The following is a 12,675-nucleotide window of genomic DNA, read 5'->3' on the forward strand; positions in this document are numbered from 1 at the left end:
CCCCATATGACTTTTATACAGATGGTAATGGCAATCCTGTTTTTATCTTATCCAACTAGTTAGTTAACCTTTGTTCTTTCTTGTTGGATTTAAGTTTTTGTATTATGTGGTTTATTATTATGAAGTGTCTCATTCTATTATTTTGTATTGCCACTGTAACAAATTATTTCAAATTTGGTGGCTTAATACAATTAATTCTCTTATAGTTCTGGATGTTAGAAGTCCAACATGGTTCTATAGTGCTAGAATCAAGGTGTCAGCAGGGCTGTTTCATTCTGGAGGCTCCAGGGGAGAATCTGTTTCTTATCTCTTCCAGTTCCTAAGACTGCGTGCATTCCTTGGCTTGTGGCCACAGTACTCCAAATGCTGCTTCTGTCGTGTCATATCCTTTTCCTCTTCTATAGTCAAATTTCCCTCTGCCTCCTTCTTTTAAGGATGCTTAATTACTTTTAGGGCCTACTTGGAAAATACAAACTCATCCCTCTCCCCATCTGCAAAATCCCTTCTACCATATAAAGCAACACTCACAGTGTTAGGACCAGACACCTTTGGGGCCATTATTCAGCCTGCCACATTCATCATTTCAAATAAATGAAAAAGAACTGTTTTTTAGAAATTTCCTAATCATGAAGTTTAATGTAGAACAAAATTAAAAGGTAAATGCATTTTTTTAATCCTGTCACCTCTTTCATAAATATGCCAGCAAGATGGACATATTTAAACACCTATAATATTTAACATTTGCTAAATACAAGCATCTTAAAAGCCGAGCCTCAGAAGAATGCTGATAAAATGAATAAGTATACTTATTACTTGGTAAGCAATGACATTAACTAAATCCTTAAGTTCAGCAAGAGAGGTTTAGTATTTTAATTTTGTTCCTACTTATTTTTTTGAAATTTTATAAAGTTTCAAACTGCAGGTTGAAATATCCCTTATCAGAAATGCTTGGAATAAGAAGAATCTCGGGTTTTGGAATTTTTCTTGTTTTGGAATAGATGCATAGACTTTAGCAGTTGAACATGCCTAATTCAAAAATCTGAAAACCTTCCAGATCTTGGAGCACTCTGGATTTTAGCTTTTGGGATTACGGATAGTATGAGATCTTGTATACTTAGTACCCAGGGTCAGCTATAATTAACTCGTGCTAAACTCCCTTCATTACTACTCCATCCATCTTTCATATTTTTTTAAGCAAATCTCAGGTGACATATCATTACCTTTAAACATGTTTCTATATGTATCACTAAGAATAACCCCCCCCCCTTTTTAAACATAACTACAGTACTGTTACCACACTTAAAATAAGATTAAGTATAATTCCTTGATATGCCTTGATATTATCTAGTGTTCTAACTTCTTTTTATCTCGAATGCCATAAATGGCTTATTTGTTTTTAACAGTTTATCTTTCTAATGTGTGGTTTTCTGTACTATTAAATTCTATCCTGATGGTTTATTAGTGAAGATTTTATCTTTTAAATATATCCCAGATAATTAAGCATTATCTTAAAGCCATTTACCAATTATATTCTCTTTGAAAATCATTTTAAGAGTGGCATGCATTTTTTTAGATCCTTTTCTTTCTAAAAACATTATGTATCATCACTGCTTCTGTTTTTTAATAAAGCACTTTGATCACTTTTCTTTGATGTGACATATCTAATTTTAGTGACTTAAGTTATAAATCATGGTTATTAGTCTGTAAGTTGCAGGGTTGAAATGTATCGCATAAGATTTCTTCCACCTAAAGTATTTTTTAATTTCCATGATAAAATAAATCACTTAAATATTATTAATATTATTTTGTATTTTATTATATTTTTCAATTATGCAATATTTCATTGAAAGAAGTTTTAAACATACAAACGATTCATTTTTATTTCCCATATGTTGTGTTGCATTTCCTTTAGGAGATATAGCCATCTGAAAATGGAATTGAATTTAAGTAGAAATGTACCAGAAAATAAACTGTATAGTACAGGCAGTGTTTGAAATCCTTGTTCTAACCTAATTTGTTAATATTCATGTAGTGTTTTTAGAAAGCATATCTCTGTTTTGTGTAGTTTCCTTGCCAAAAAAAAATTATTTGATCCCTGCATACCAAAAATTTAAGAGTTAACCAGCAGTAATAACTTACTATAAGCTGCTCCTCACTTGTACCATGGTGACATTAAGCCTTTGCCTTGAGCAGTTGCTGTCAGACCACTGGATTTGAAAAAGCCTTTGAATGTGTATGCTGAATTCAAATTCTACCCATAGTAAATGTGAGGAGATAACATTTTAAGTATACTTTGATGGATTTTTTTTTTCCCTTTGAGCTCCAGAACATTTTGAAAAACCTTTCTTATGTATTTCAGGCAAGTTTTGTGGCATCTGGAAACCGGACAGATATTTCCTTAGATGATCCCAACTTCTGGCAGAAGTGGGCTAAAAAGGCAGAAATAGATATAGATGCTATCAGTGGCAGAGTAAGTATTTCTTTCTAAATTTTTTTCTGGGATATTTTTGGCAATATTATTCTTATTTTAAGTTGTTCCATCATGCAATAAACTTCTGCATATATAAATTGGAATGGGCCAGTATATTTATCATATATTGCATCAGGCACTGCTTAAATTTAATACTTCTGACATCTGTCATGGTGGGTTGTCATACAGAGAAATTAACTTTTGGCTATAATTTACATTCTTACAATGCATTTTAAAATTTTTTATATGGGTTCAAATCATGAGTCTTTTTGGTTTTTGCTTTTTCACTGCTTTCTTGGTATCAAAAACCATTAATAATAACCCAGTAGAATATGGAAGCAGAAAAGTAGCTAAGAAAGTGGCATTTTTAAGCTTTGTTTTTATTATTTCCCTTACAGCTAAGGAAGAAAGGCCCAAAAAGCTAAATTAGAATTCGTGAAACCGATAATAATAGCATAACTGTTTATTAAGACATCTATCTGAACAAATGTGAAGCAATCAATGTGTGACATCTAAATGATTCAAAGCATTGCTGTATGGAATTCCTTTAATAGACAAGCTCTTCAATTGTTAATCTTTAGTTAGGAATGGCACCATTTCCCTCTCTAGTCATTATTACTTAATATGTTTTGAAATATATGTAATTCTGTTTGAGACAAATAAGTACATTTTAAAAGGTACTTATAAAAATCATTATTTGTGTATATGTTCATTTGCCTAAAAAGACAGTAGAATCTGCAGAACACTATAAAATTCATAAATGAGCTCAGTGAATTAACTGCATAGAAAATATGTTTCACGTAGACTTCTTAAACATCAGTAACCATCAGACATAGAAAAACATGAGATCTCCTTCACAGTAGGAAAAAAAGATACAGAACCCAAGATTATACTTAAAGTAAAATGTTTTTTTTAAAGTGGAATTTAGTTGTAAAATTTCTGATTTAGAATGGGAAAAACTACATTTTAAACATTTTAATAGTTTATAATCTTAAGATACAATGCAACTCAAGACATTAAACCATTTTTTCATGTAACTAGACAAAATGGTTTTAAAATTAAATTGGGAAACTATTTAGTGCTGCCTGAGGAATCTGTCCTACATCAGTAAGAATGTTGCACAATGATCCTGTGTTATAGTGATGCTTGATGTAACATTTTTCATTATAGCAAAAAATTTAGACACTAAATTTTCCTACAGTAATGAAATGAAACATCTATATTTTCTATGCACTAGTTAAAAATATTCATATACATTCTTAGGTACAGCATTTAAAGAGCTCCAAAGCAGATAATTAAATATTTAAAATGTGATCTCTTTTTATGATTTTCCAATAGTATATATTAGTAATACACATACTCACAAACTTATGTTATGGATCCAACAAGAGCACACTCTGAACCAGGCACCACTCTCATATTATAGCTAAAATGAACAAGACAGACAAACATCTGCTTTCCTAGAGCTTCCATTTTCATGAATGAGACAGCAGTAAACAAATACTTAAGATAATTTCATGGAGCAAAGGAAACAAAATGGTAAGATGGTGGATGTTGTGAGAGGAGTAAGAATTGAGTGAAATGATTAAGAGAAGTCAGTCTGAGGTGACATTTGTAGTGAGATTTGAATAAGGAGAAAAAATCAACATAATGTGAAGAAATAAGCAAAACTTTGAAGCAGAGGGACTGGCAGTGAGTCATTCATTGACTGGTACATTCAGAAACAGGAAGGCATTCTGGCAGAATGTGAAGAGTCAGTGTGGTAATAGGTAAGGTCAGAAACTATATATGGATCAAGACAACAGGACTTTTCGTATATTTATTTATTTTCCCCCAGAAACCTTTTATTTAATGAATATAAAGTTCATACATTTCATAATTACAACTTTAGGAATATGGTGATTCTTCCCATCGTACCCATCCCCATCTACTCTCCCACACCTCTTCCTCATCCCTCACCTTTTCCCGTTCTTATTTTCTACTAAGATCTATTTCCAATTAACTTTGTACACATATGATTAATCCTGTTAAGAGTTCAACAAATAGTATGGAAAAAAAAATGTGCCTCAACAGTCAAAACAAGGTCTTTTCAAAGTCATTGCTTCTCAAAAGTGTCAATTTATCTTGTATAGATTGCCTTAGTAGTTAAGATTTTATAAATAAGCATATAAACACATATTCATTTAATATTACATGATTACATCTTTCAGTTTATGCTTTAGTGAAAATTATTTTCTGAAAATGAAGCACTGACAACAGATTATCATGTGTCAAAATATATTAGTAAATTATAAATCAAAAGTAATTTAGTATATTGAGAGAAAGATGCAAAGAGCAAAGCTAAGAATAGAAAAGGTCAAGTTTAATTTAGAAACAGTATTAGAGGGGGCTGGCACTGTGGCATAGAAAGTTAAGCCTCCGCTTGCAGTGTCAGCATCCCATATGGATGCCAGTTTGAGTCCCAGCTGCTCCACTTCTGTTCCAGCTCCCTGCTAATGCTCCTGGGAAGGCAGCAGAAGATGGCCCAAGTCTTTGGACTCCCGCGCCCATGTGGGAGGCAGCTCATGGCTTCTGGATCCTGAATCCTGGCTCTTGGCTTCAGCTTGGCCCAGCCCTGGCTGTTGCAGCCATTTGGGGAGTGAATCAGTGTGGATGGGTGGAGATCTCTTGCTCTCCTTCACTCTATCTCTGCCTTTCAAATAAATATATATATATCTTAAAAATAATCTTAAAATCTTAAGTAAATCTTTTTAAAAAAGAAATATTAGATACAGAAAGTTATAAGTGATGATTTGAATATTGGGTTAGCATTAAATGGAGTATCATACAGTATACCAAGTAAACATTTTTTGTACAATGTTTTTAAATATTTTGTAATGAAAACTAGAAGAAACTAAATTTCTTTTTACAAAACATTTTATGGGGAAATGTAAATCAGAAAGGAAATGATTTATATATATAATATATATAATATAATATTTATATATTAAATTGTATAAGATAAAATTGTATAAGATAAAATTAATGGCAAAATGAAAGTACAAATAGTCTCATTAATCCATATGAAAGTTAACTTGCTTTGGGGCTGTTGCCATGGCACAGTGGGTTAAGTTTTCACTCTGGATCACTGCATCCCATATTGAAATACTGATTCAAGTCCTGCCTGCTCCATTTCCCATTCAGCTTCCTGCTAATTCACCTATCTGGGAAACAGCAGATAATGGCCTGAGTACTTGGGTTCCTGCCACTCAAGTGTGAGATCCAGATGGAGTTCCTGGCTCCTGGCTTTAGCCTGAACAAGCCTTGGCTATTGAGGACATTTAGGGAGTGAAGCAGCATATGGAAGAGCTCTCTGTCACTCTGCTTTTGGATAATTAAATTACTTTTTAAAAAGAAAGTTAATGGTTTATTATATAAAGCTAATGTAAATTGATGAAACAGTCATCAAAATCTCTAAGATTATGTGAAAAAAGAAATTTGAAATGTAACTCAAGAAAAAATGCATTTCTGGTGCCAGCGCTATGGCACAATGGGTAACACCCTGGCCTAAAGCGCCGGCATCCCATATGGATGCTGCTCCTCTTCCGATCCAGCTCTCTGCTATGGCCTGGGAAAGCAGCAGAAGATGGCCCAAGTCCTTGGGCCCCTGCACCCACGTGGGAGACCCAGAAGAAGTTCCTGGCTCTTGGCTTTGGATCTGTGCAGCTGTGGCCGTTGTGGTCATCTAGGGAGTGAACCATCAGATGGAATACCTCTTCTCTCTCACTCTCTGCTTCTCCTCTCTCTGCGTAACTCTGACTTTAGAATAAATAAATAAATAAATATTTAAAAAAGGAAAAAATGCAGTTTTTTAAAGAAACTGTGAGAGGAAGGGGGACAAGTCTTCCTTACAGAAGAATTCCGATTAATAAATACAGAAAAAATTAGCAATACATAAAATCACTATTAATCCACCACAGTAATAATTGTAACCAACAAGATCCATCAATGAATTCTAAGATAAATAGAATTTAAGGAGAAATAGGATATTTAAGAATTCTCATGTATATCTTCTAAAATATTTATTAATTACCAAAGGAAACAAATAACTTTACAGGGAACAAACTTGGCAAAGAATAACATCACCTGTAATAGGACATATTGACATCATGTTTCTCCCTCAAATATATGCACTGTGTATATTCTATTGTAGTACCCCAGGACCATTGTGTTATGGTCCATACTTCTGTCTCACCATGTATCCTTTTCGGCCGAGGACTTGAATATTTCCTAACCATCTAATGCCATTTCAGGCCTATTACTCTTTACTTATACTGCTAGTTCCTCTCTGCCTGGCAAACTACTTCTGGTTCTTCAAGAACTGTTCCTTGAAAGTTCCTTTGGACCCATTGTGTATCATAAAATATTTTATCCTAAAGGATGTTTGATTCATTATACATTTGTCTGACACCCTACTGGATTCTTTGTGAGCAGGAGTTATCTTCATATCCACAGTCCACAACTTAGTGCCTACCTTAGAGAAGTTTCTCACAGAAAGTAAAAAACTGTGTCAACTTAAGTCGTTTTGAATGAATTAAACTGAGCTGAAAATAGCAACATTCATAAATTCATTACTTTGGTTTTTGTATATTAGTAAAAATCTTGGAAGGCATTGAAACACCTTTCTAGATCTATAAAATACTGATAACCTTTGATTAATATCTCCATCCCTGGAAATTTCTCTCTTTTTTTTTTTTTTGGATATATCTTTTTGTTTGTTTGTTTGTTGACAAGCAGAGTTAGTGAGAGAGAGAGAGAGATGGCCTCTATGGCCAGTGCGCTGCGCCAATCCAAAGCCAGGAGCCAGGTGCTTCCTCCTGGTCTCCCATGCAGATGCAGGGCCCAAGCACTTGGGCCATCCTCCACTGCCTTGCCGGGCCACAGCAGAGAGCTGGACTGGAAGAGGAGCAACCGAGACAGAACCGGCGCCCAAACCGAGACTAGAACCCGGGGTGCTGGCATAGCACCAGAGGATTAGCCTAGTGAGCCACAGCGCTGGCCCAGATATATCTTTAGGACATACTTAGAAGACAGGATTTACTTTAGCATTGCTTATTTTAAATTTGAAAATAATCTAAACTGTGAATTAATTAGATAAAGAAAATTATGAGGTATAAAATTCAGCTTAAAAATACATGTTAGGTATGAGTAAAGCCTCACAGTTAAAGATGCCTGCATCCCATATCAAAGTGCCTAGATTTGATATCTAAGTCCACTTCTGAATCCAGCTTCTTGCTAATGCACACGTTGAGAGACTGCAGTGATGGCTCAAGTAGCTTGCAGGGGTGGTGGAAGGAGAGGAAGGATAGAGTTCCCATTCCTTTTTTTTTTTTTTTAAGATTTTATTTATTTGTTTGACAGGTAGAGTACATACAGTGAGAGACACAGAGAGAAAAATCCTCCTTTTGTTGATTCACTCCCCAAATGGCCGCAGCGGCCAGAGCAGCGCCAATCCAGAGCCAGGAGCTTCTTCCTGGTCTCCCATGCGGGTGCAGGGGCCCAAGGACTTGGGCCATCTTCTGCTGCTTTCCCAGGCCATAGCAGAGAGCTGGATAGGAAGAGAGCCACCGGGACTAGAACCGGTGCCCATATGGGATGCTGGCACCCCAGGTAGAGTATTAACCCAGTGAACCAAGGCGCTGGCCCACTTTGAATTTAGTCCTTAGCCCAGAACTGTTGCAGGCATTTGGGGAATGAACCAGTGGATGAGAGTTTACTCTCATCTCTCTCTCTCTGCCTCTCAAATAATAAAAATTTGTAAATATATATGTTTTAAAATTACAGAAATACAGTAATTTTTTATAATAATGAAGCAAACTTTTTATCCTGTGTCATAAGTTATATGCATATGGTAGTAAGAATTTTAAAGAAGTATAAAAAAACTTTAGGTTAATTTGATAGGTTGTTGAAATTACTAGTAAATTATTTAGTTTGTCTTTCTATAATTATTATTTGTGCGCTATAAAAGGTAAAAATATAAAACATTGTTTGAAGCAAAGTCATAAAAGAAACCTCAAGTGATAGCTGTTAAATTTTACAGAACAGCTTGGTTATTGACACTCCAAGAATTAGAAAGCAAACAAGACCCTTCAGTGCCACAAAAGATGAATTGGCTGAATTATCTGAAGCTGAAAGTGAAGGAGATGAAAAGCCCAAGCTCAGAAGACCCTGTGACCGTTCCAATGGTTATGGAAGAACTGAATGCTTTAGAGTAGAGAAAAACCTGCTGGTTTATGGGTAAAATATTATTTTTAATGTTTAAGTAGTCCAGTATATAGTTTCAGAAATTTTTCAAGTATGTTTTTTATCTTACGAAAATTGATAAAATCTGTTTTTCAAGTGCCCTGAATTTCTATGTTTAACATTTATTTACCAGAATGATGGGATGGGTATCCTTAAATATTTAAATATAAATGTCTGACACCTAATTTTCAATTTCATATCTTCAGTGATACTAAGTGGATAATGTTTTCTCCATTATTGAATAATATCATATTATGCCTCTACTTTTCACATGGAAAAAAACTTCATTAGCAAATTCTATTAATAACAAAAGTTTTGTTTTTTAGATTTGCATGCTTTTTATCTATGATTCATATTTTTCTCTGGAACTTGATGCATTTTTAATGTAAATATGCATCTCTTTACCAGGTGGGGCCGATGGAGAGAAATTCTATCTCATGGCCGTTTTAAAAGGCAGCTCAATGAGCATGATGTAGAAATAATTTGCCGAGCCCTCTTAGCATATTGCCTTGTTCACTACCGAGGAGATGAGAAAATTAAAGGTTTCATATGGGATCTCATTACTCCAACTGAAGATGGGCAAACACGAGAACTACAGAATCATCTAGGTAAGAATATTCTTTGTTTTCTTTTAAAATTTATTTTAAGCCATGTAATACTTAACATTTACTTCTATTGAAATCTTGAGACTGGGGCTGGCACTGTGGTGCAGTGGGTTAACACCCTGGCCTGAAGCGCCAGCATCCAATATGGGCACCAGGTCGAGACCCGGCTTCTCCACTTCCGATCCAGCTCTCTGCTGTGGTCTGGGAAAGAAGTAGAAGATGGCCCAAGTCTTTGGGCCCCTGCACCCGCATAGAGTCACGGAAGAAGCTCCTGGCTCCTGGCTTCGGATCAGCACAGCTCCAGCCGTTGTGGCCAGCTGGGGAGTGAACCGTCGGATGGAATACCTCTCTCTCTCTCTGCCTCTCCTCTCTCTGTGTAACTCTGATTTTCAAATAAAATAAATAAATCTTTAAAAAAAAAAAAAGAAATCTTAAGACATTATAGATAATATTAAAGAACCTTAACCTTCACTCTCAATTCAATTCCAGTTTCCAAAAAATGCCATATTTTGAGTTTGTTGGGTTTTAAAAATTGTTATCAAGGGCCGGCGCCGCGGCTCACTAGGCTAATCCTCCACCTGCGACGATGGCACCCCAGGTTCTAGTACTAATCAGGGTGCCGGATTCTGTCCTGGTTGCTCCTCTTCCAGTCCAGCTCTCTGCGGTGGCCCTGGAGTGCAGTGGAGGATGGCCCAGGTCCTTGGGCCCTGCACCCGCATGGGAGACCAGGAGGAAGCACCTGGCTCCTGGCTTCGGATCGACGCAGCGCGCCGGCCATAGCAGCCACTTGGGGGATGAACCAGCGGAAAAAGGAAGACCTTTCTCTCTGTCTCTCTCTCTCTCACTGTCTAACTCTGCCTGTCAAAAAAAAAAATTGTTATCAAACAAGTTTCAATTTTCCGATTGATAACAGTATGTCCCAGAGATTTGTTTTCCCTAAGATTTGTGTATTTGAGACAGAGTAACAGAAGGAAAGAGCTTCCATCCACTGGTTTATTCCCCAAATACCCACATCAGCCAAGGCTGGGATATGTAGGTTGTTCTGTATTTTTGCTATTGTGAATAGTGAACACAGGAGCACAGATACCTCTTGGCCATACTGATTTTTTTTTTTTTTAAGATTTATTTATTTCTTTGAAAGTTACACAGAAAGAGAGAGAGAGAGGTCTTCTATCCAATGTTTCACTCCCCAGATGGCTGCAATGGCCAGAGCTGTGCTGATCCGAAGCCAGGAGCCAGGAGCTTCTTCCTGGTCTCCCACGTGGGTGCAGGGGCCCAAGGACTTGGGCCATCTTCTGTTGCTTTCCCAGGCCATAGCAGAGAGCTGGATCGGAAGTGGAGCAGCTGGGACTTGAACCAGCACCCATACAGGATGCCGGCACTTGAGGCCAGAGCCTTAACCCGCTACACAACAGCGCCAGCCCCATGCCATATTGATATCATTTTCTTTGAAGAACATTCTGTTAAGGGAAGACCTCTAATTCTTGCTTTTTCCTCAGTTAGTGGTTCTGTAATGATTTTTGTTCTTTTTAAATAAATAAACAGTGCCTCTCATCCCACAACCGCCACCTTCTTTCTGTACTGTATAAGGAAACAGTAACAAATTTTGGGATCTAGAAGAAAATAGGTTAGTGATTATGAACTTGACCAATTGAGAGAGCTAAATCCTAGGTCAGCAATGAGAAAGGCAAAAATCAAACTGATTTATTTAATATATTACCCAAAAGACTCAAGATTTTTAACATCAGGAACTTCTGGAAGTGGGTATAAGGATAGGGCTTTATTTATAAGTTAATAGTGGTTCAAAATGCTAAATACCCTTTTCAATTCTATATAGTCAGTATGAAAACAGAAAGCTTATTTTCTGGAGAAGGTAAATAGAGGATTTCTGGGTTGCATTGGAGGTTGAGATATCACGCTACTAAATGGTGTTTAAATAAATTTATGCATGCTGCAATAGTCAAGAAAGAAAACTAAAAATTTTTCTTTGGTAATCTGACCTGCTCAAAAGCTAAAGATACTGTCAGGGAATAAAAGCAGCCGGGTATCCTTCAGTGAGCCTACAATGAGTAAGCTCTGCCCATTCAGAATACTTGTCACTCTTTGATCGACCTTTTTTTTTTAGATTTATTATTTATTTGAAAGAGTTACCAAGAAAAGGGAAGGGGTAGAAAGAGAGAAAAGAGAGAGAGAGATCTTCCATCTACTGTTAATTGTTAAAAGGAACTTGGAAAAAATAAATATTAAAAAAATAAGATTGTTGAACTATAGTATCATCAAAGACTTCAAATATAATGAAACTTTGAAAGAAGATAATTATTAACATATTGAAATAATAATCAAACCTATATAAATTATAAGTGAATACACAACAGACATGAAAAAATAGATTAATTGATGAAGCTGAGAAAATCTCATTAGGAAGAGTATGCATATTAAATATATAGAGTATCTACATTGTGTTAGGAAAATTTAAGTATATGTATTTTAAAATATGTACCATTTAATTCCCAAACCTCAAGAATGGAGGAGACTTGAATTCAGAACTTTATTTTATCAATGAGTTTTTTTGTTTGTTTGTTTGTTTTAGATTTTATTTATTTAAGAGAGGTGGAATTAGAGAGAAAAATCTTCCATCCACTGATTCATTCCCCAAATGGTCACAACAGCCAAAGCCAGGAACCAGGAGCTTCCTCCAAGTCTCCCACGTGGATACAGGGGCCCAAGCACTTGAGTCATCCTCCACTGCTTTCCCGGGCGTATTAGCAGAGAGCTGGATCAGCAGTAGAGCAGCCAGGTGTAGAACTGGCACCCATATGGTATGCCAGCACTGCAGGCAGCAGCTTAAGCCGCTATGCCACAGTGCCAGCCCCAGAATTCAGAACTATTTATCATTCAAGAAAAACAAAGAAAGGAGAGAATGATAGAAAGTAATAAAATGTTTCAATATAAATAATGTATCTTTACTTGTAAGAAGATGAAAGTTGCAGATGGAGAAAATCAGCATTTTTATGCTTCAAAGAAATGTTTGGTTTCATAATAATACAGGAACCAACACTAAAGACACAACCTGTTCATGTCCCTGCTGCTCCTCTTCCCATCCAACTCTCTGCTGTGGCCTGGGAAAGCAGTAGAAGGTGCTCTCTCTGTCTGTAACTCTACCTCTCAAATTTTAAAAAAGAAAGAAAGAAAGAAAGAAAGAAAAAAGTGCAGAGCCGGCAGAATGGGCTAAGCCTCTGCCTGCGGCACTGGCATCCCATATGGGCACTAGTTTATGTCCCATCTGCTCCTTTTCTAATCCTGCTATGACCTGGGAAA

At 36.2% G+C, this 12,675-nt stretch overlaps 1 protein-coding gene across 12 annotated transcripts in view; it reads left to right on the forward strand.

Moving 5' to 3' along the window:
• CHD9 (chromodomain helicase DNA binding protein 9) overlaps nt 1-12,675 on the forward strand; it is a 285,267-nt gene that overhangs the window by 219,727 nt on the left and 52,865 nt on the right. For all 12 annotated transcript variants that reach the window (XM_062177146.1, XM_062177144.1, XM_062177142.1 and 9 more), the window contains 3 exons: nt 2,360-2,470; nt 8,550-8,746; nt 9,161-9,360. In XM_062177146.1, the coding sequence (XP_062033130.1) occupies nt 2,360-2,470; nt 8,550-8,746; nt 9,161-9,360 (508 nt within the window). The remainder of the gene's footprint in view (nt 1-2,359; nt 2,471-8,549; nt 8,747-9,160; nt 9,361-12,675) is intronic.

This window comes from Lepus europaeus, chromosome 19, assembly GCF_033115175.1.
Source record: "Lepus europaeus isolate LE1 chromosome 19, mLepTim1.pri, whole genome shotgun sequence".
Lineage (NCBI taxonomy): Eukaryota > Metazoa > Chordata > Mammalia > Lagomorpha > Leporidae > Lepus > Lepus europaeus.